This window comes from Poecilia reticulata, linkage group LG13 (assembly GCF_000633615.1).
Source record: "Poecilia reticulata strain Guanapo linkage group LG13, Guppy_female_1.0+MT, whole genome shotgun sequence".
NCBI classification, from domain to species: Eukaryota; Metazoa; Chordata; class Actinopteri; order Cyprinodontiformes; family Poeciliidae; genus Poecilia; species Poecilia reticulata.
The window spans coordinates 12926164-12951244 of record NC_024343.1 but is presented as its reverse complement, the minus strand read 5'-3'; the positions used below and the strand labels follow the sequence as shown (position 1 = coordinate 12951244).

The following is a 25081-nucleotide window of genomic DNA, read 5'->3' as shown; positions in this document are numbered from 1 at the left end:
CCCTCTGCTTTAACTGAATGTTTGCCATAGTGTTTGTAGTCTGAATCAGCAGCTGTGGCCTGTGTTCTGTTGCTATGGTAATTAGGGCACAGGGTGCCAGCTGTGAGAGAGACACACAGGGGAAGACATAGTTCTATCTGTTTGAGCCAGTTTCACTAAAAAAAGCAGTCCGAACAACTCCTTCCCATTCAGGAACCGTAAGGCCGATCYAAAAACCGTTTGAGAGCGATTTCAAAATTATTTTTGGGTCAAAATTCCACTCCATTTCTCACTCTAAAAAAGGGGCAGTTGGTGTCAGTTACACTCTGCGTTTCGGCAGTTGGAAATTTTGCTCGTTTTTYGCTTTTTACGTCGCCGTTTTAACTCCGATCCCCAATAAAAATAATAGCTCCCTTCTCGGCATCAAGCCGCATGATTTGATACCAGTTTTGTGGGTGGGCACACAGCGGTACGAGCTGCATTAACGTGATGGAAGAAAAATAAATAATCTATAATAAAGAGACATTCTATTGGGTGTAGAACAATAGGTGCCTGCCATGCAATGCATGGAGGTACGGTTGTACCTCCATGCAATAGATACCGCCCATCAGAACGGTATCTGATGGGCGAAATATTGGCCATCAGATACCATTCCCCGACTATAAAACAAGGTGAACGGTATCTGATGTGTAAGATTGAGCATTAAAATGCATTGCCCTGTTGTATATATATATATATATATATACACTGCTCAAAAAAATAAAGGGAACACTTAAACACTTAAGTGAACACTTAAGTGTTCCCTTTATTTTTTTTAGCAGTATATATACCTGCAGATATATGTATATATATCTATAACTATCTATAAATATCTATAAATAGATAGATACACACAAACTCTTACATATCTGTAAACCTTTATGAAATTTAAAGTATACATTTATAAACGGATAAATGCAATGTGTGCCATCCACATTGCAAAAAGTATTGCAATGTGGATGGCAAATTATTAGGAACAATCTTAAGCAAGAGAGTTATTGTTATTCATATTGTTCATATTACAGTGAGCAGCAGAGAGTCCAAGCTTTTCAAGCCAAATAAATGTGATGATAAATTTAACTGGGCATAGCACAAACATCATCCAAGGCATGTTAGTGGAATCGTCTCATTATTCTTGAGTTTGAGATTCACACAAGACATATTACTCGACAAACAACACATTGGTCAAAAACACAAGCAGATCAATGTTTTATTTCAAGGTAAAAACTTACTTTTTAAATGCAACAGTCTAATTTTATTTTGAATAATTTAAAAACACTGGTAACACATTAATGTCTGTCTGTTGCTTCAATGTTATGTAAATCCATTCAGTCTAGGGGACAAATACTGCTGGTTTTACAATGGTACTTCAAAAAAGTTGTGTTGCAATTGTTTGATAGTTAATTAGGAAAGATATATTAAGCACTAACTAATAAGCACCAACTGTAAAAAATATTATCTGTTCAAGCACGTTAATGTTTGCTGGATCAGAAACTTGTTGTGGTTGTGGACTAATTACCTCAAATGTCAGAATCTGCATCTGGAAATAATGTCAAACCCAGTAAACTTTTTCACATAAAAAAGTAAACAAACAAACAAAAACATAAGACTTGTTAACTGATATGCTTAGGTTCCCTGTTAGCATAAAGAAGGTAGGCGTGTTCTTCTCTGCATTACAAGATGACAAATTTAATAGCATCAAAATAATTAAATGTGCCAGTAAACAGTGGGTTAGCTCACTACATACCAAGACAGATTTTGGCTACTAAAGGCTGGATTTCCAACATAAGGGAACATGTTTTGTAAATTCTTCAAATCTGAAAATTGGAAGTTCTAACATCTACATATTACCAGATCAAATTATTGCTAAATTATTTTAAAATTTTGGAAGACAAAATTTTTGTCACACTCATAAAAAGACTTTTTCATCATCACTTTTGGAATATTCTGCGAATCATCTGGACAAGGATATATTTTACTCCTCAGCGTATCCTCAGAATATTAGTGTTTATTTCCGATGACTAAAATTATGATGCAAATATTCATGCAATGGCAATTTTATTATACAAAAGCCAGATGAAAGTGAGTAATAACAGATGTAGAAGGGTGTAACCTCTGAGAAAAAAAATGAATATGTTAGTGCAATTTTCTTCATTGGCAACAATGTTAGAGGGAGTAGAAATCTAATAAGTTCTAGTTTTAGTCATGTGGAAACAAGTTGAAATCCTGGTCAGTGAGCCTTGATCCATGTGAGAGCAAGGAAGTGAATGACTAAAATACATTCAATGTAGGTGAGGGTCACATGTCTCCAGTTAATATTCTCCCCACAGACACAGTTACAGCAAGACTCTTCCAGAGTGAGGCAAAAAAAAAAAAAATATGTCAGTGCCGTGAAGAATATGGGCATGTTCTTCAAACCATGCAGAACCATAATGACACAAAGCAGCAGTAGGAAAAAAGTTTCTCTGAGATTTAGCAAATGTAAGTATTCTTTAATTTTATTTTTAACTGCTGTATAGCTGTAAAATACAAAAAAATGACAAATTGTAAGGTTCATGTAAAGGCTGTATTGTATATAAAGGAGGTAATAATATTGATCAGTAAGTTGCTTAATGCAGACCGTCATCTCCAATTATCTCGTTACCAAATTATGCAAGCTTATATATCTTTTATTCGCAGCTATTATATCTTAATACTGCCATCATTTTGGGTGAATTACTACTCTTTGCTGATTTGTGTGGCAGCTTTATTTTTTTCTCCAAGTCACCTATTCAAATCTTGCCTACATAATTACTCTCTCCCCCTACCTCCCCTGCCCCATTAGGGTGGAAATGGTGGATATTTTAAGGACACTGATGACGCATGTTGTAAAGCCCTGCTGCTACACTTTTAGTTAAAAAGGAACCTACATCCTCAGGTTTGTCTTCCACCAGAGGATGGTCATGATAAATAACTGAGATAGGCACAGAGAGATAAAACCCATCCATCCAATATTTTTCACCCAATCCTTGGTGGGGTTGCAGAGGCAACAACCTAATCAGAGAAGCCCTGGGCCAGCTCATCCAGGAGAATACCAAGGTCAGTCGAGAAAAAATAGTTCTCCACTTCCTCTGGGCATCCTATCATTGCAAAATGGCCAGAAAACTTCACCAGGGAGCCATCCAGTAGGCATCCTAACCAGATGCCCAAGTCACTACAAATGGCTCCTCAGATCCTTACAATTACTCCAGTTGAGGTAGGGCATCTTCTCGGACCCAAAGAAGGCACGCTATCCTTTTTAAACTCAAAACTATGGTCTCAGATTTGGAGGCACCGATCTTCATCCCATTCACACTGAGCTAAAACTGTTCCAGTGAAAGCTGGAGGTCACGATCAGATTAAGCAAATAGGATCATATCATCTACAAAAAACAGAGACCCAATCCCGAGGCCACCAAAACAAATCCCCTCCACATCTTGGCTGTGCCTAGAAATTCTATCTATTAAGGTTATGAACAGAACTGGTGACAAAGGGCAGCTGATCCAGTATTCTTGAAGCTTAACTATCCTTCCAGATCTCCTGAGTGGACCTTATCAGGTAAACTTAGGAGTGTGATGCTCCTGTATTTGGAACACTTTTGGTGTGTTCTGCCAATCTAGGGGAATTGTCCCTATTACATTCTGTGTATAGCTCATTTTTAAATCACAACCAATTTTATTAATGTGTGAATTTTGAAAACACAGAAAACATTTATCTAAATTTCTTTCAAAAAAGGTTATTCTTTTCTTGCTCTGTCATTTGGCCAAATTATATGCCATCCAACATCTGCAATAAACATTAAGGTGAAATAATTAAGAGGCGCAAAAGCATTTGTCTGATAAAGTATGCCCCCCCCAAAACCTTTAAAAGTTAAACACAAAATGTAAAACTCTTACCAAGAGCTTGAGAGGCAAAGGCTGTCATGGCGCTCTGAAGACGGTCAGGTCTCACTGCCTGAATTAACAGCAGCTACATATATGGTAGAACACGTACAAGTAAAAAAAACAATAAAACAGTTGGACTTCAACTTACAACTGGTACAGTCATTGTAAAAAAAATGCACTTTATGCCATTTCTAGGATTTTAACATATGCAGGTGCATCTCAGTGTATCCAAATATAATATAAAGATGAATTTTTTTCAGCAACTCAATTAAACAAGATACACTTCTTTATTTTTTACTCCACACATAGTGATCAATATCCATATTAGGATAATATAACTCAGATCAAATAAAACCTCAAAACGTGCCTCTCGAAACTTTTAAGTGATCAGGAGCATAACATATTGTTAAAAAAGGGTCCTGTATAACAAATGTCATAAAATGTTTCTTAGACATGAAATGTCCGAGAAACAGATTTTTAAATTTCATTAGCTCTAAGCTACGATGAACCAAACTTAAGTAATAACACCTGCAAGTGGATAACTCATTGTGTAATGAATCTATACGAGTTTTTTAATTGACATATTTGATGATATTCTAGTCAGAAGAAATAGTTAATATTATTTTTTAAATCATTTTGAAAATGTGACACTTCCTTATTTTTTCTGTAATTTATTTACTTAACAAATATTTGTTAAAATTATTAGTTTATCAGAAATAAAAAGAGATTGACAGCTTGCTCTCGTGACAGAAATTAGAAGGATTTTGCTGGCCAAAACAGAAAGCCAGCGTTAACCAAACAGCTGGGAAAATCTGATTTAGTTTCATTACTTCACAGCTAAAAGCTGAATGGAAACTGACCTGCTGGAAGAGACTAATCTTTCTGGTGATGGAAGACGGGATTTCCTGTTCACACTGTGAGCTTTGCAAGAAGGACACCCAAAGGTCTGAGTCACTCAAACACAGAGTCTGGTACAGAGCTGGGAAAGTAGCCTGCAAAGCAAGAGGTGGTTAAAAATGACAAGGATGAAAGATATTACATTAGAGAAGCAGATCTAATCTTCAGATGGGGAAAGATTTGTTTACTGACAAACTTACCATCAAATGTTAATTGATCCCATATTATACTACCAATGTCTCGAGTTGAATTAAATATCTAGTGTTCTGTTTTAATGTTTGATCACCTTTTTAAATAAAGCAACCTGTTAAATGATATTTTAGTGCACATGCCTTCAAAATGGCCACTGCTCCATGCCTCTCCTGATCAATCCAAGAAGGGAATTCCTGGTGAAAAGAAAAATGCTAGAGACATAAGTATTTGTTTTGTAGTGCAAATGAACACATAAGCATTCCTACCTCTTTTTTAAACATTTCTCCAACAATGGATCCGATTAAAACTTCCCATTCCTGCAACAAACAGCTCGGTCAAAAGTTGCATCTGGGTAAAACTAGAATTTATGCAATCAAACTGTCACTGGCTTCAGACACCCTAAAAAAAAGCAAAAATTTACTCACATTCTCCTGGAAGAGTTCAGAGTACATCCCTTTCACAAAATGCATTGCAAACATCAGTTGGTCCGCCTGAGACAACAAGAGGGAGATGAGACATAAAGTCAATTATATACATTCAGTGTAACTGTCTTCAGTATATCAAAAATAATGGATAGATAATAATGGATAGAAAACAGACCAAACAGTATGTTGACTGAAAAAGAGGATGTTGTTGGTGCAGAGCACAATCTGGCAAATTTATAAAAGCTCATAAGAGATAGGAAAAAGCTCTCCAAAGACGGAAAGTACTGCATGGGCTGCTGAATCATCCTTAAACACTAACAGTCCTCTGGTGTACCTACCTCACTGTCTTTCACATCTGCTAGTGAATTAGAATAAAGATAACAGATACAACCATTAATCTAGATGCTTATCCTGCTCCCACACAGAGAAAAACAGAGAGACAGTTGTCAAGAGATTTTAACTGTTAACACAAACCCTGTTAATCCAGTATGTGTTTTCCTAAATATCTGAGAATTATATTTTGAGTTCATGTTGTAAAGAGAGTGAAGATAGGACTTTATAAATGAACGCTGGTCACTGGAGTGACAGTATCAATTTTCTTTCCTGTGTAACAACACAACAAAACATGGAAATTGTGCCCCTATTTACACCCACAGTGAAATACAGGCATAATGCCTCAGTGGTTGACATGCAAATTTATGTAAATCTAATTTTTATGCACTTAACAAGTGGCTCGCAAGGACAGCTGAATTAGAATTACAATACAAGAGTAAAATGTGTCGACGCTGTGCTTTGTAAAGTGGCGGAGTTAAGAGACCTTGTTGATCTAATCACTTAGCTTTAGTCAGATCTCCCTTATGTGTAAACCAAGTACATATAGGAGCTTAATATCTATTTGCATACATAAATGCTGCCATTGAAGAGTTTGCTAATGGTTAGTGTAAGCTTAGTAAATCTGATAAAAACAAATAGCCTTTGGAGACAAATTAGGAAACTTTTGCTTTAAATGTTTGAGTGCTAACGCTACATAGGAATTCTACTTCCGCAATTCCGGTCTGTGTAACTTTGTATCCAGTCTGTACATTTAATCAAATACAGAAGGATGAAGCCGCAGACCTTCACACAACAAATAGTTCAACAGGTGCAGATGTGGCTTTCTAATATCAACAGTTACTGCTCTATGTTTAGCTGTGAAACAACCTATAGACTTAGGCTTTCCTTATATCGCAAGGACTTTGTTGCATGTTATGAATCATAAATTCAGCTCTGACTTGGCAAGAAGCAGAAATCAGAAATTTCTTGGTAATCTTTGGACAAATAATATACCCTTTCTGAAATTAGTAGGTCTGCATTCACACTGCAGCCTGAAGTGACTCAATCCAATTTTTTTTTTTTTTTGACGTAGCGCGACCTTTATCTGAACTTTTCATAACTGTCTGAACAACACAAATTCTTTTCGAATGCGACCATATCCGATACGAATCCGATTCAAATGCGACGTCCAGGTCGCTTCCATCTGACCTCAATGCAGGGGCGGATCTACTCGTTTGCCACCCCAAACGAGAGCCTTGCCACCCCTGTTGCCAGCCCAGCTAGCAACAATGAATTAAATAAGCAACACTGATTGGCAACGGGGACCCTCGTCGGGTCAATCAGTGTTGCTTCCTAAGTGGACAGTTTGATTTCACAGAAGTTTGATTTACTTGGAGTTATATTGTGTTGTTTAAGTGTTCCCTTTATTTTTTGAGCAGTATATGTTACTGGACTGGACATTACATAATTTATCGTAAGTCACACATGCGCCTTTGCTGTCCATTGAGTCAGGAATATTGGTGGTCAGGAAAAGACTGCAATCACGCAAATAATCACGCAAAGAATCAGAACAACGGATGCAATGTTTAGCAGTTAATTCAACCATAGATAATGGTAATAAGGGCTTCAGATTTCACAGATGAGGAAAACGTTTTCATTTAAAGAAAAGATTGAACAAGTGAGCAGTGGGTCAGTTATACTAGCCTAACTGTTGTTAGCCTGCTACTGACTTTGATAACCTTAGCATGTGCTGCGCAGTTCGGTGTGTTTTGGTTYCGTTAGCACTAAAACAGGTCAACCCGCCCACCAAGTCATCAGTAGAGCAGCTGTTTAAATCAGCTAATCAACCACTGCGGTAGTCAGGCAAAAACGTATTAATAATGACAATATAGACATTAAGCCTGACAGCATAATGTAACAGACTGGATGTTCTGTTTTAGTGTTTTTGCTACTTTTTTGTGTGGGAAATGTTTGTTTTTTGGTGTTGATTCCCCTGATCGGTAATCATATCCCAAATGTTTTATTCAAAACAGAACAAAGATCATTCCTACTACAGGTATACCCAATCCAACCATTGTGTTTGTAAAAAATGTTACCTTTATTTGTAGCTATTTTGATTTTAATAATAGAACACACTGCCTGCTAAATTTAGTAGCAGTTTTTAGGATGTTATTGTGTACAACATAAGTACAACTTTAGTTTTAAAACAGGTTTATCTTATTAAGCATAATGGGTGGTGCACAGTATTTTTGCACCGGAAATATTTCCAAACTGCCATGTTAAAATTAGTAATTTAATTGAATTAATCTGTTTTTATACAAAAAAATTTAATTCAACAGTACGCAGTAACAATTTCTAGTCTATTGATCATGTAACATTCATGTAGATGTTTGGTTTAGTTTTTCAAGCTTTATCATTAGTTTCCCACAGTGAAAGCTATCCACACTACTTATATCTATTAATGTGAACCTGCTATATCTCTTTTCCACTCTTCATCATGTGACCTGCACACATGCTGATCCTGAGTGAAGAGGAAAAGATTCAGTTGTTTTCTCTCAGGTAGTAGCTGAGCTGCTGCTCATCATAGATGTGTGTTGTTAACTAAATATACATTTATTATCCTCCACCTGCAGTGCTTGAAAGTCCCAGAACCCCACAGGTGATAGATCAACATAGCAACACTCACAGAGCACAAACATTAGAATTAACATCCACTGCCTAATCAATAACCCTGTTGTTACCCCTGTGACACATTGTTAGTGTGTTGGCTTCAAAGGTTACACTGCAGAAGGGAGTTAATATCTAAGGTTATGTGATGGCGTCTTTGACCTACAGGATCCGTAAGAACAATGTTAGAGATTAATGTACATCTAATTAAACTGCTAAAACAAAAAAACAAAAATCAGGGTGTTTGTCAAGGTAGAGTAAGACGTCATATTTCTAATCAAAGCACTTTGTATCAGTCCACATTTCTGTTTAGAATATAAAACAGTGCATAAATCTGGACTCAATAAGAAAAGATAGCTCTTTATCTAATAGAGACAAAGGGAGTGGATTTTGTGGATATATGAAAATATTATTTGTGGAGTGTTTATTTTGGATCAACTGCTTATCCTTGATTTGAAATAAATTTGCCAAAGAACACTATGCTCACAAATTGCAGCCAGCAGGAAGCATTACTTTGTCACTACCCATTCATCACCTGAACAAATAAAACTGATTACATATATTTTCATAGATCCTCAGAAATTCCATTTGCTCACATGAATGTATTTTACCTTGAAAAGTGACCGGCAGACATATTCATACACCATAATCTTCAAGTTGTTCTCCAGGGCAGAAATCCTGTCTTCGGTATTGAGGTCCTCCTAAAATATACAGTGAAATATTTTATGGTTAAGTCTGATGGGCATTGATTATATAATGAGGATTTTATTATCAGAATGAATTTGAAAAAAGAGACAGATAAGTTTGTTTCAGTTCTTTTGAATTCAGTGCTTTATTTACACTGAATTTGAGCAGCAGCCTTAAGAACATTTTAATGATGGTATTGCTTTTTAAATGTGAATTTTCCCCAAAGCTTGGCTTGCCTCCCTCTACTTCCGGATCATTTCATTATGTATTCCTCTAATGGACAAACAGGCAAAACAAAATCTGTCTAAATATACATAAACATAAAAGAACATATCTCACATAAAATAAAGTTTTGACTACAAATTATGACTTCATAGAAAGAGCATAAACATATACCAACAGGAAAGGAGCTTCCATTGTTTATGTGTTGCGACTCCAGTATTCAAATCCCTTGAACAGTTTCACATTTTGTCATATTAGACAGCTCAAAAACTGCATTTCTGTGACGTAAAAAAACCCCAACAAATTAAGCATTTCTATATATTTTTTGTCATCTTAGGGCATAAATTCCTGTAGCATTCTTTCAAAAGTGGTTTTCTCAACTCCACTCTTCCATAAAGACCAGTCATAGAATGTAGGGGTTGGACATCCTGTCAACAAAGCTGTGAATCTCTGCAGCTCCTCCAGAGTTACCATTGAGTACTTTGCTGCTTCTATGATGTGTGCAGGGATAATGTCATGTGGAGATCCAGTAGCAATGGTCTTCTTGCCTGTCAGTTTTAGTAACTATCCTTGTTTTTATAAAATGTAGCTGTAGATTGTGGACTGAACTGAGCTTTGTTAAAAGCTTAGGATACTGTTGTAAATGTAAACTTACTATAACCTCCTTCACAACTTTCTCCCTGACGTGTACAATGTATTCCTTGGTCTCTACTATGAAGTTTGTTCACTAATAAACCTCTTATACCTTCACAAATCAGCCACATCCATAATTTAATGAATGATTTGTAAGAGTAGAGTTTACTGCTCACCCATTAGGTGACGTCTGAAGGCAACTGCTTTCAGTGGATTTCACTTAGGGGTTAGGAGGCAAAATGCAAAATGCAAGAACTTTCTTTTTTTTTTTTTTGTAAAACATAAAATCCATGTAGCCTTTCTTTCCTCAATGCTATGTCACTGCTACATCCTACTTTGTGAAGTAGGATGTGTTGTATGCGTATGAAAACAACAGTGTGTTAAATCAGCCATTACAAGGTAAAGTCCTCTTCCAGATCTCAGGAACCACATGCAGCAGTTGGCAAATTAAAAATGCTCACTCACTACACCAAGCAAGTGAACAACACAAAGTGAATTAGACTCTGTAAATCAGTGCACCTATTACGATCACAGTTGCTGACAGTGTCCACAGGCCTTCCTGCACGCACACACACAACAGCAGTGGCAAGCTACTGCCGTCAGGTGATACTCTTGGATGGCAGCGCTGGCTCTGACAACCCACACAGGATGTCAGAAATTAGTGCTCTCTATCTCACAACTCTTTGTATACCTGCATGTGTGTGGGCTCTCATTATCGCAGTGTTTCAAGCTCAGTTCGAAAACAGCAGTGTGACAGTCTGTGTTGCTCTCTGGTTGACCTTAGTTTTAACCCCATCTCTTGATTTTTTGCGACGTCTCCTATTCATTCGATTATTTTCACTCTTTGCTCAGGTTTTATCTTACAGTTGTACTTTATGGAAATTCTATGTAACATATTCTTTGCTGTTAAGCCATGTAAGCATCAAAGTTTAGCCTCACATAAAAGCTTCAAGCCACATAAAAATACTTGTTCTGCTGCATTTTAACTCAAGGATAGCTGCATGTTCATGCAATAAAGTTATGATAGGTACAGAATACAAAATCAGCATCAAGGTTGTCCGCTTTTTTGCAAAGTAAGAAAAAAATCCTTGAAAGACAGCAGCAATAGTTCATCACTTCCTTTAAAATAAAAGTAATCAATGACCTTCTGCCAGCCAAAAGTACACAGATTTTCAAAGCAACAGTTTGACATTGGATGAAAGGTATTGAGAAATAAAGTACAAGAGGTGCTGTTGGACTACGTATTGTGTCTGAACTGTTGCCAGGCAACTAGTAAGGGCTTCTACTAGACATAACATGTTAATCAGGGAGCTACAGTGTTTTTTGTTACCACTTGACTAAGAGAAGCCAGCCACTACTTCTGCTGTTGGGTGTTTCTTCTAAGCTCCCCAAACACTCTGAAAAACAAGCTTAGCATAACTAAATTTTCAAAAATTTCACACTATCCCACAAAGCTGGACCAAATCTGTTTTAATCACACAAATAACAAAGCCACTTTCAACTGGAACACCCCACCCCCCCAAAAAACATATTTAACCACCTCAATTAAATTTACCTGGTTTCTCAGTGAAGACAGTCTGGTGTTAGTAGAGTTAATTGAATACAGCATCATCCATCATGTTGTCAGTTATATTAACCCAGCAGAAGAATAGTTTGCACTTTTGTCATATTTTGGAAAAGATGGATTACAAACAGAGATGCCCATATTGATTGGAGAGAGATCACAATCAGACAATTTTTCCTCAATTGGCTCCACTTATTTTTCTCCCTTTCATAGATTTCAGTCAATAAAGACATTGAACATTCACTGAGTTAAAAAAAATTGACAAAAGTTAATAACCAACGCTCTGTTGCATATGATTCCTTTTTTTTTTTCTTTCTAAACTAAACTAAACTAACGTAAAAGAACACATAGGAATTTCTTTTTCGTCTTTTAGGTGTTATGTTTTCTCAAAAGTAATGCAAGTGAAACTGAAATATTTCTTATCGGCAAAAAATACCACACTCTACAAATCTGGATTTTTTTTTTTTCTTCATTGACAATTTCACTGTCCTCCCTTCCTGGCTGGTCAAGGGCCTTGGTGTCATCCTTAAGAGAAACCTTACACAGCCCATATACATCATCACTCGCTCTGCATACTTTCTTGACTACCTTGAAAGTCTTGAAAGGCGATTCTAAATTAAATGTGTTATTTTATTATTGCAGTTCTTACAAAAGAGGCCTGCAACCAGGCAGTCAACTGGAGGTTGGTATCAGTTCATCTCCAATTAGAGCTAATTCCAGTGTGATATTTCAAAAATCATTAAACTAAAAGAAACAAATGAGGTTTCTCTACAACAGCTTTAGTTCTTAACAAGATGTAATCCAGGTATTGCTGTATCAGCACATCAAGGAGTCTTTGTGTTTCTGTTAAGGCCATTTGAGTCTAAAAATGATAAAAATTCCTGAACAGTAATAAGAACTTGTTTTATTCGGGTTCATTTTGACTGTTATAATTTTTCAAATTTTATAATCTGTAGTATTTCAATATGCGGTAAAGGATGCAAGAGTGTTTTGATATAGGTAAGAATGGGAGAAGTATCAAAGCAGTACAAATGTTATCCTTTTACCTTCTTGGCCTGAAGAGCCCTTTGGAAGAGGCGCAAAAAGGAAGCAAGACTGAAGCAGTACATGTTGTTGATCTTTGACAGGTCTGTGATAACAAAATACATCTTGCTGGCACTCTCTGCAAAGGGCAGGTAGGCATCTCTCTCCTAGAGCAGGAAAAAACATGTCAAAAAAGACAGGAAAAAAGATGAAACCAAGAAACAGTAAAAAAAAAAAAATTACAGATTGCAACGAGTTACATAAAACACAACACGTTGCTGATGGACAAGAGACAAGAACTGATACGTAGACGATAAGCAGAAAGCCAGAAGAGATTTTAAAAAAAAAAAAGGATGGGAGGAAAGAGAGGGAAGCTTGAGGTGTGATGGGATATGGAATGTGAGAAAAAACAGGACATGCATAAAAGAAAATGAGAGGAGAGAATAATGCATCAACAAAAACAACTGAGAGAAAAGACTAACATCAGTTCTGGTGTAACACTGCTCCCTAAAGGATTATCTGGTAATGCAGCTTCAGCACATATGCTTCCAAACCTGTGTTCCCTTGGTCAGCAGTACTCCATGTACTGTAGTTATTTAGACAAGATTTAGCTGTAAGCTATGCAATATTTTCAGTCTAATTTTCCCTTTCAATAAATTTTTCCAAAGTTTGGAGGAAGATCTATAAAAAAAGAACTTAGGTCCACATATTTAAATGAGACCATTTAAACAAGTTATGATAGGTCAGTGGTCTATATGGACAAAACATGTTCTTTACACTTATTGCACAAAATCCTTCTAAGATACTAAGATTTAACTCACTCCATTCTGCCTATTTTGAGCTCAGAATGAGCTGTAATAGGGCTTCAACAGATGCACAATTGTATAGCCTTACATTTTTGATCAGAGTCAGAGAAGCAAAAGGAGTGGAACATCCTGCACAACCATCAAGAATGAAACAATTTCTGACTACAAGTCAACAACAAGACACTTGTCTTTTCCAGCAGTCACAGCACAGTGCAAATGGCAGTAAAACCCGCTGACCAAATTTGCTTATCTTTAACCTGCATGTAATGTGTATGGGTCATTCATGGCTCACTAATGTCAATTTGATAACTTATTTTATCACGCGATGATAAAGAGTTGTAGTATGCTGACAACATGCTAGCTAACAATGTTAAAACAGCAAGACAAATGCGGGTAACCATGGCAACCAGTCTGCGTAAAGGCTAGCCGCCTCTTTGTGCAGTGAAGTTGCGCGTGCATCTGCTGTGTTTACAAACAAATAATACCGCTACAGAGTTGGACTATAGAAATGAATGAAAAATGAATAGAAGTCAATGCAAAGTTTCTGTCAAGATAAAAAGACACTGCATATGTGTGTTTATAAAAAATAAAAAAAACAAGTTAACCAGTTAAAAACCAAGTATCAGCATTACCAACATGTAAAGCAGTGGTCCCCAACCCCCGGTCTGGAATCAATTGGTACCGGGCCGCGCAAGAAATAATTAAATATTTTTTATGTATTATTTTTTATGTATTATTTGAGTCTGGAGGATCTTTTATTTTGAAAATCCTTTAACCGGATTCTCTCGGTTACTTGCCCGTCAACATTGAGCCCACAAGCAGCAAAATGAGTAAGAAAAAGTAAGAAAAAGATCAGATGCCTGTGGGAAGTTTCTTTGCAAAGGGGAAAAGGCCCAGAAAAGAGACAGGAGAATGGATTTATCCCGGACCGGTAGGTGAGTCCCACATTACAAGCCCGCTCTGCGTAACATGCGGCGACCGGCTGCTAATGAGGCAATGAAGCTTCAAACTGCTTTGCCACGTAGAGACCAAGCAGGCTGTGCTCAATCAACACACCTCAGGTGTTATTGTCTTTCATCACTCCCAGATGGGACCGTCTGGTTGCAGAGAAACAAGCTCAGGGCTCCCGTTAGTCATTATCATGAGTTAAAATTTTCACGAAAGTAAAATGTTCGTTTTTGTGGCGCATCTCTATCTTATTTTGAAGGGATATGTAAACCTTACCATAGCGACCAAAGTCAGAGCGTTTGGGCTGCGGTCGGGAGGAGATGAGTAGAGCTTGTGAGTCTTAAGTCTGGTTTAGACGGCAAGATTTAAGAATTGTCGGCCGATTCTCCAAACCTCTGTGACCACAGAGCTGATAAAAGTCCAACAGGTTCGATCGGTTCGTGTCTCCAAGGCAGGAGCAACACGAACCGATTCCAGTCACGAACATCCCGATTCCAGAGGATAATYCAGTAAAACCCCCAACATAGCGGGAATTTAGAATAACCAAACACGGATGACTATGCAGAAGCAATAGTGATAGTTTGTAGACTCATTTGAATAAAAGACATAAAAAGAAAAGGCAGTGGATAAAAGACGACGAGAGCAGCCGCTTTATTTGCTGCACTGATTTGGAGGTGAATGTGTTTTTTCATAGTTAACATTTTTAACTGAATAAACATAATAATATATAATAATGACCTTTACATATAATAATAAACATTTCCACATATCATCTCTGATATCCATCGAACTCTCAGTTGCGTGATATGTCAGCTGTTTGGGATTCCTCTCTGTTTTTACGTCACCACATCAGACTTTGGGAGGGTCTTTGTCTTGCTGTGACTATATAACRATGTGATGTGTGTTGCTCAGGGCTCTTCTACTGACTGCGCTCAGTGAGAAGGGTCTTCGAACGCTTTTGCCTTTGAATAAAGAAACTTAAAGACAAAGATTAATCTTTCTCTTATTATTGAAACAGATTCTCATTCCTTGATAATGAAATTTCCATAACACCGCGCTTTCTGATTGGCTACCTGTCACATTCAACAGGTTGTATTCTCGTTCCTAGTCAGGGAAAACCCCACAGGCTGTGATAAAAGGGCCAAGACAACCCAAATCGGGCATATTCAGGCTTTAGCGAGAACACCTACATATAACCCCCCTGACCCCCAGGCCGCAGCAAAATTTCGAAGTCATTACCGGTCCGCGATAAGAAAAAGGTTGGGGACCACTGATGTAAAGGAGTAGACTGGATTTCTTTTTCTGGTGATTTTAGAACACAAATGGCTTACAGTACCTGGTCCAAAGACACCTGCAGCCTGTGTGATTCCACCAGTGACTCCTGGATGAGGGCACTGCTTGCCTTGGTTTGGTTTAAGCTGTCAATCAGCTCCCTGTTCTCAAGAATATTACCTTGAGCTGTAGCCAAAGTCTGATGCAAAGAAAAACAGACAGATGGACAGGTTGTAACAGATGAGTGGGAGAGATGGGAAAAAGAGAGGGACGGGAGAAAGAGCGAGTATGTTGTTGGGTTTCGGTGATTTTATCTCAAGTCTGTAATCTGATAAAAGTTGCAAGAAGGAGTGATGCTAGGGGTTCAGCAGCCTTGTGTAAGGAATTTCAAACTCCTAAAATAAGTGCTCACTGAGTTCTAAAACTCTCCCACTCAGCTCTGAGGAACCAACTCTCTGAAACGAAGTGATAAAATGTATTCAAATAAATTCAAGTAAAATAGATGAGAAACTAGCAGAGCATGGAAATGTCAAGTCGAATATGCTCCTACGATTCAAGAATAATTACATGTCTAATACCACTGAAGCACCGACATCTGGCTATTGGCATTAATTCTCTCTGTGTATGAGAGTTTCCAAATGTCCCTCTGACCACACGAAAAAGGATTGTTACGCTGTATTTCTAAGCCTGAATACCCATCAGAATGGTGTGCAACTTCGAATGTGAAAGTACATCAGCCATGAGCTGTTGTGGTTACAAGAAGACAATATTACGGTATTAGACTGCAAATGATAACTTTCTGATTATGTGCCGAGGTAGAAACATCATGATAGAATCTACACGGCACATAATGCCATTTTGTATGCTTCCACCTACTATGTTGTTGTGAAATTATTGCACAGTGTTGAATCTGTACATTTCCAAGTAACACAGAGAAGTAAAATGAACAAAAGGAAAACCACAGCCATTAACCCCCCCGAGGCACCCACTGATTAAGGAGGATGGGTGGTGCAGTAGAAAAAAGCCCTCTTCCTGCAACACAGAAACATAGGATCAATAATGAGGACTGGTTGTTTCTACCTTCATCTGATACATTGGACAGGTATAGTGATTGCAGCAGTACTCACTGCTCCTGATTCGCCTGTACACAAAGCCTTACAAAGTCTAGTTCACTTTCATCACACCAGCAGTGGAACTTAGCAACTTCAACATCTGCAGTGCAGTGGACAGTAATTATTCCAGAAACAAAAGCTGTGACTCCAGAAACAAAAGAATACAAAAGAATACAAAACCTGTCCATCTGTCCACACATATTTCTTTTTGGTACACAGGTTAATAATTGCATATGCACATAAACAAAGATTTTAAATTGTCAAACATGTACGGCTTGTTAATGTTGTGTAATGTCTACCTCAAGCAAAGATTCTTCCAGTTGCGCCAGCTGTATCTTCTTGTCCTCTTCTTGTTGCAGAAGTCGCGTTTTCTCAGTCTCCAGTTCTGGCTTCTCATGCTGGATGGTCAAGGCTAGCAGCTAAAACATTCACACAAACGCACAGCCTTAAGATGAGATACAACGCAATTACGACTCAGACAAAGCAATTCTAATATTCCACTTAAAAATTATATAGATTTTGCTCATTGGATATTAAACTCATAAAGTCTTGGGGGGGAAAAAATCATACACAGGCAGCACATTCAGTACCTCTGCTTTATTTCCCAACAGGGTTGTTAAAATATGTAGCTGATAAGCTTTTGCTTGAGTGTTTGTGTCAGCTCGGGTACCTGTCCTCGCAGGCCTGCCCTGGTCGTGGTGAAGTTGACCTCTGTGACCACTGAAGCGGCATCGGGGGGGATGATGGGACTGGGATTCCGTGTTGCCAGGAAGAGACGGAAGTCCTCGTTGTAATCAATAACTTTGTCCCCAATCTGAACCACGTACCTGGGACCTGCAGGTATGTGCGCGCGTGTGTGTGCGCGTGAATGTCGACATTAAGGTGCGAGTCACTTTATGACATACTGTTCTACTCAGACATGCAAGTGTGCTTATAATGGCCATCTAAAAACCTGTCTACTCTCATATTTTGTCCTCTGCTTTTTGTCTTCTGGTTTCTGCAGTGCAGCATTTCCAGGCCTATGTCCTCACTCTTTTTTTCCACCTTGTTAAGCATCAAATCTGAGTGGATAACTTGCCCTTTCACATAGTTCTTCTGTCTCCACTCGTTCTAATTTAGCTTCAAATTGACAACCTCCTTTCTCTGGATGATTCAGAGCCTTATGAGTCATGCTCATTTTCACAGGTTAGGCTTCCAGTCTGAGTTGTATTTATGTGATCGGTATGCAATTACTCACAAGTAAACCAAGAACTTATAAAGGTAACACTTTATTTGAAGGGGTGTGCATAAGACTGACATGACACTGTCATAAACGTGACATAGCACCAGTCATGAACATAAAGAAGTCTTTATGAATGTTTATGACAGTTGTCATGAAGTGTCATTTGGTAAATAATGACACTTTTAATGCAAAGTTGCTCTAAAAATTGCATTGAAAGTCCATTAAAAATGCCAACTTTGCATTAATTTATCATAATTTACAAAATCATACAAAGTTGGCATTTTTAATGGACTTTTAATGCAACTTCTAGAGCAACTTTGCATTAAAAGTGTCATTATTTACCGAATTACACTTCATGACAACAGTCAAAGATTCATAAAGACTCCTTCATGTTGATGACAGGTGTTATGCCATGTTTGTTACAGTGTCATGTCAGTCTTATGCACACTCCGTCAAATAAAGTGTTACCCTTATTAAATATAATTTCCTTATAACACAGAATCCAAAACAATCAAATAGAAAACAAAATAGTTTGTGTGTGTGTTTTTTTTTTTGATATATTAGTTTCTAGACTCTTTTGATAAATTAAATGGATCAAATAATACATTCGATCAAAATAAGGAATAAATATGAAGATATACGTATATCTTTATCACTATGTATATTCAGAGGTCTCTTTTATTAAAATCTCTAGACCATAAAGACATTCATTTCAGGAGTTAAGAAAACCAGCCACTTATGGGGGGTGCTGCCCCTTATTCTTGGATTGTGCAAATAATGGAAATTGACAGACAGGCAAAGAGCAAGTTTTTATAATAAACCGAAGTAATTACTTTAAGAGATAGCGGCATCAATGTGACACACTTCATTTCTTCTTTAATATGTGCTATTTATTCACACTCTATGATGACATTCACCTATTGAATTCTGTGATAGGCTACTTCAAAACAATATTTTTAATTTCTTCAAAATGCCCCTCCTTTGATAAATTTGGCACTGGGAATTTAACATTTTGATTGTCAAAAATGTGTGTATTCACTTTAAGTCATGTGCTGGTTTAGTCAGTCCGTCCGTCCGTCCATTTTCTTTACACCCTTGTCCCTTAGTGAGGTCTGGAGAGGTGCTGGTGCCTATCTCCCTGGTTTAGTCTAAAGGTATATTTATATACAGCACCACCTGCACCCACTGACATATTAGTTGATAGGGTGCATATTTAAATAAATGTATATATTCACTGAACGTTTTATTTCAGATGAACATGAGCACAATACTCAAAATTGTATAGTAAACAAAAATCTCAATATTAAATCATAAATCCTAATTTAAACTGAGAGGTTTAGTTGTGTATGTTGCCACAAACAACTAAACCTCTGCTCCTTTTCTCCCAACATGCCTTTGTACAGTTATTGGATGAGGCAGAATGTCTTTCAGATTTAACCGGCCGTGTTTAGCAGCGGTGTTGACGACGTGCTGAAGCATGTCAGCAAAGCAATCCAGAGCAACCAAATCATGAGGACAAACATCTTGTCAGCACAGTTCTAAGCATTCCTCTATGGTCCTATGCTTGAGGTGTGTATTGAGAACTGCAGTTTTATCTCTGAAAAACAGCTTTCTCTGACTGGGGAGCAAGGAGGAGGTGTGTCATCTCACACCTGAAGTGCCGGATTTGTGTCTGTTATGTAAAAGCTCTTTGCCCCACACATCAGAACATCAGAACACACAAGTCCGGCTCTTTAGTTTGTTTGGTTGGAAACATTTTTTTTTAGAGCTTTTCCAAATATCAGATTTTCCTTTATTTTCCATTGGCTTCACTCAGTACTAATTAGTTTAACCAACCTCAGTTTTATTTTCCACGTGTCAACAATATTGGGGTCCAATAATAATTTTTTGCCCCCAGCAGTGTTAAAACTGCTCACCCTGGCGAGATTAGTGTCGAGTTCTGCAGAATCCCAAAACCCAATGCAGGGATCTGCATCACCAGGCAGCAAGAACGGAGCTGACCAGCAGCCATTAATAAACTCTGACAGACAACAGGTTTTTGATAGATTTCGACATGCATTTTAAGTTGCTTTAATGCATTCAAGGATGTTTTCAACTACAGTTTAATTTGGTGACTTCCAAACCCTAATGAATACCAGCTGTGGATGGAAAAGCTAAAATCTTGAATATTGACTTCAGAACTAGAGCAAATCTGTTTATATTCCAGCTCGATTTTTCCTAACTGATTGGTTTCCATGGATATTTGCCTCCTGGAAAATGAGTAAAATACCACATTCTGCTTGGATTGCTTTAATTAGTTATGTAAATAAACGTATACTACTGTAGCGTGCCAGAATGCCAGGTGATGAGTTATTATTTTTTTGAACCTTCTGCTGTAAAGCAGCTGCATGAGGAAGTACGGGAGGGAGTTTAACTGGTGGGATTAAATTTATAAATCTGCCAAGCTGGCGATAATGTTTTTGTGGATGTCGCGAGTGATCCAGCAGTTCTGCAGGAAATTTCATTGAGTCTTAACAAACGATTTTAGCTATGACACTTGGGCAATGCTGTCTGCAGCAGTCCCCTTTTTTTTCTTTTTACAAACCACCAAGAGGTGTTTTATAGTTGGCGAACTAAATTCCATCCAGTGCTCTCACATGTCTCAAACATTCTGCTCAATCTGCTTAAAATACAAGTAAACACCTTTTTAGGAGAAACTGCAAATGAATAAATAGTAATAATAATAGATTTTTTTTATAGAAATAAAAAAATGGAAGAACTCCAAAGAACATTGATGTCTTATCTGATGTCCAGAGAGACTTCTGCCAGCAGAGGTTTATTCTTGGGATGTTAGATTTTACTACACATATTACAAGTAGCTGTTTGGAAAATCATTGTGTGGGCACTTAAAGGACACAGCCCATCACTTTCATACAGCAAATTTTATATTTGACCCAAAATTGACAACCAGTCTGTCTCTATAAATTAAATAAATAAAAATCAATTGTTGAAAATGATCCTCATTATTTGTTTTTTTTTTTACCTCCATGCGTGCATCTGTGTAACAACATCTAAATAAACAATACATGTTTTAGATACTGTTACTAAAATAAATACTACTAAGTTTTATCAGTAGAAAGAAAGTTACAGACTTCCGATTGTTTGCCTGATGTCTCCTTTCATATGAATTGTTAAGCAACTTTTCTTAAAAATCAAGACTAAAATCCCACCTGTTGCTTTTGAACCATAGTACATGTAACACTGAACAACATATATGATGTGTATTGATGATTTTGGTGATGGCACTTGACAAAATGTAATATGTGTCACTGATTTCTCAATTGGTGACTGTTGTAATGATTTTTCATTTTTTGTTTTCATGATGTAGAACCCTTTAAATTGCCTTGTTGCTGAAATTTGCTATACAAATAAACTTGATTGATTGATTGATTGATTGATTGATTGATTGATTGATTGATTGATTGATTGATTGATTGATTGATTGATTGATTAAAGCACTTTTAACCTGCATAAGTAGCATTTACTGACTTACAGGAAGATTGTGAAGCTGATATCGTAGAAACGCATCAGTATGTGGATGTGAATACCTTGAGCTATGAGGTCTTTCCTCAAGAGCGGATAGAGCACAGGTTCAACACCATCCATCTCCTGGATGATAAGTGTTTTACCAAATCTTACTGCCAGCTCCACTGATGTCATGAAGTTGTTGTCCTGGAAAGGCAGACACATAAACATTAAAAAAAACTAGTGGCCTCTATTAAGCGTTATCAGAGGGAAAATGGGCAGAGAGAAGGGGAGAAGACATGCAGCAGAGGCATCAAAGCCAGGACTTCAGGGCGGCTGCGTCAAGAACTAAACCTGCTATCAATGAGGGGCACGCTCTACCACTCAAAAATCTGAATAAAACACTAATTGTTTTTATTTTCAAATAGTAAAAGAAATAAAGTTCAAAATTATTTAGTTATTCTTTTTTGTTGTGTGCAACAAAAGTGTTTGATACCTCAAGTTACATAAATTATAGCAACTTATATCCTAAATATTGCCTTAGTGGAGTAGATTAACCTGGAAAGATGAAATAACGGGGCAGAGGGACCCAAAAAAAAGAGGATTAACTGGATCACTTGGTGAATTTTTACCTGCTGGTTAATAACCTCAAGCCTCTGTTCCTTAAGATGTGTGCGTAACCACTCTGTGGCTCTGGACGATGGGTCGATCAGGAATGGACAAGCAACACTCTGACAAGAGAAAAACATAAAACACCACGTTTTAATATAAGACTAACTTATTTGGAAAAGGGTTATGTAATTGTGAATTCATGAATAATGTTACAGTTACAGTGCTGCCATCCTATTTGAATGGCATCACAATCATCAAGTCAAAGAAGGTTAATGTTCTCTTTTTGTCATTTCTGCAGTTTTATGTCTCAGTTTTAACATCTGTTCTGGACACTAGCTGTCTATTTTCTTTTTCTGAAATAAATAAATAAAAAGGTGAGAAAAAAAGAAAAAAATTTGACGCAATACAACATTTTTAAGTCTTATAAACTAAAGACAAATTAAATATAGCCACACTTTTATAACCTTCATATGCATAACATTTTTTGACAAAACAGTGCTGCTAATACGGATTTGATAGCAGATGATTATACTCAAAAAAAAAAAAAAATTAATAACTTTGAAGAAACTGAAAATAAAACTCTAGTGCTTTCAGCTCTGAGTACCTAAACAGACTCAATCAGGAGATTCAGTCACTGCAATGAAGAAAACCATCAAGTGTCCCCGAAATGTCAATAAATATCATCATTAATGGGGAAATTTACATCAGCTGAGATTTATGTTAAATGAAACAAACGTTTCCTCCTTTTCTTACATTACTAACAATATTACGCCTCATAAAGAGCAAAAAAGACTTGTTTCTAATGGTGACAAAAACATGACAGAAAAAAGAGAAACTAGATGTGGACAAATGGGGGTGGATGAGGGGACAACATCTTACCTGTAACTTGAGAGTATTAATCTGAAGGCAGCAATGGCAGAAACAACACACAAAATAAATACATGCAAATGGAGGACAGGTGAAAGGCAATGATGAAAGCATTCCTTTTTCAATGAGTACAAACACTGTTAAGTTCTTCAGTTTCTGTTTTAATATGTTTATAGATACATCTAAATATTTCGCAACACTAAAATCACAAGTCCGTTATTGGTTCCCTCTTTGATTGAGGGAACAAATCCAACTTGTCATGAGCATAATTGTAGTTCTAGTTTATATGTGCAATAGAAGCTTGACTGTGACACAACTTTACATTTTTATTTATGCTTAATTCTTAGATTTACTTATTTTCCAATGATACCCCCATATTACTGTGACTTCACAAAAAACAAATAACCATTCAGAGACAACCTGGTTTATAACTGTTGTTGATGTTTGAGACATAAACATGCACATTTTATTTTATTAAACCAAAAGCCCATAGAACATGGTGGCGTATTTGTCTTACCTGTAGAATAACCAGTGCATTCTCCATGGAGAGGTCATCTGATGGCAGTCCTTGACTCTTCCATATCAACTGTTCACTCTCCGAGCACAGGAACGATCGCAAGTCAAACTCTGATAGATACAAATAGAGATCGTCAGCTCTAGCTTGCGTGTTTTGGTTCTGTTTAAACCTCAATGCTATTGTTGTTATAACAGGGCGTTATTAAGCATTTTCTTGGCGCACAGTGCTATTTTATAGCACAGACCAGTAGATCTTAAAAAAAAAAACTGACTCCACATCACAGCCATACCAAATGCCTTAAAATTAGCCTCTGTCTCTTTAAGAACCTCCTACCCTTCCCAACACTCCCCCCTTCAGCAGGTCATTTCAATAATGCTCCTCCACTGATTCTGTTCACAGTCATTCTAAGGGGTGTTGTAGTTTGCATGAGAAGCTCAGCAGACCTGCAGTTCCACCAGGTGTTTGCTAAGTGCTAGTCTGGTGGCACTGAGTGGGGGAGGCTCAGGGGAGGGATGCTCAGCTGGGGACTGCAGCTCCAATGCAGAGGGTTTGGGTAAATAGGCTTTGCATTGTATGAGCACACATTTAGGCACCCAGTGGAGATTCAAGGATTTCTCACACATGCAGGAAAGAATCAAAGTAACACTCCATGTGTGTTTTTGATGAGGTAGTAACATTATGAAACTATATTAAGCTCACAAATGTCATATTTTGCATAACACACCCTGTTTAGTATTATTTCTTAGATTACCTTAGTTTGTTTTTCACCCAGAAAGCAAAGGAAAAATAATTAATTCATAAATGGACATATCAATAAACATTTTTAGCAACGTGTGAATTATTCTCTCCTCATTCTCTTCATCCATTCTTTCAAAAGTGTTAACCTATTTTTCAACCCCACGTGGTATATTTGTTTTGTTTTTTTACACAAAACAGAATGAACATTAATCAATTCAAACTAGTAAGACACTCTACTGTTATTGTCAACGTTCATTTACAGTCACTGCGGTCCCGATATTTTACAGAAGTGCTTCAGCTATGAGTATAATTAGTCTTGGGTACTAACTAGCAATTAATTATAAAACAAAAGGATGTGCGAATGCTTGAATGAGTGTCTCGTGTAAGTAGATCAGACAGCAGTTATAAAACAGAATAAGAAGGCAACTTTTAAAAAAATAACCAAAATCATTCAAATTTGACAAATAAAAAAGGTTATTTTTTCCTAAATTATTCCTAACAAGTGAAGGCATAGTAAGTACTTTCACAATATGTATCAACACAGGGCATTGGGCCATGTGTGGGTGGAGGAGTGTTTGTGCGAATTGTAAGCACACGACTCATACATATGGTGGTCACAGTATGCTAAAGGCACAATTTCTGTATTTTACTCTGTAATCCAGATTGAGCCATCCACGTATCCAGGCAGTGTCTCCTTCGATCTTCAGAAGCGGCAGACAGGTAGGTGATGAAGGCTGCAGCAAGCAGAGCCCTGAGAGGAAGTGTGTCCAACTCATTCTGTATCTCAGACATCTGAAACAAAAACGAACAAGACAGAGAAGATTGCTGAGCAGACGGAGGAGCAGGTTAATAAAGTATGAAACACAGGGCACAAGTGGGATTTGAGAGAAATCAGAGGAAAGATTGTAGAGAAAGGTGAGAATGAAAGAAGAGAACGAGCC

General features: G+C 37.3%; 1 protein-coding gene across 1 annotated transcript in view; it reads right to left on the bottom strand.

Annotated features, from left to right (window-relative positions):
* Positions 1–25081, bottom strand: part of dync2h1 (dynein cytoplasmic 2 heavy chain 1) — a 106179-nt gene that overhangs the window by 38154 nt on the left and 42944 nt on the right. Inside the window, exons 67-81 of the mRNA XM_008425872.2 lie at positions 24791–24932; positions 23403–23512; positions 22898–22918; positions 22039–22137; positions 21490–21613; positions 17351–17514; positions 16980–17099; positions 15633–15767; positions 12566–12709; positions 9025–9114; positions 5435–5500; positions 5276–5326; positions 5150–5203; positions 4781–4912; positions 3913–4005 (exon numbers count right to left, since the gene is read on the bottom strand). Of these exons, the coding sequence (XP_008424094.1) occupies positions 3913–4005; positions 4781–4912; positions 5150–5203; positions 5276–5326; positions 5435–5500; positions 9025–9114; positions 12566–12709; positions 15633–15767; positions 16980–17099; positions 17351–17514; positions 21490–21613; positions 22039–22137; positions 22898–22918; positions 23403–23512; positions 24791–24932 (1545 nt within the window). The remainder of the gene's footprint in view (positions 1–3912; positions 4006–4780; positions 4913–5149; positions 5204–5275; positions 5327–5434; positions 5501–9024; positions 9115–12565; positions 12710–15632; positions 15768–16979; positions 17100–17350; positions 17515–21489; positions 21614–22038; positions 22138–22897; positions 22919–23402; positions 23513–24790; positions 24933–25081) is intronic.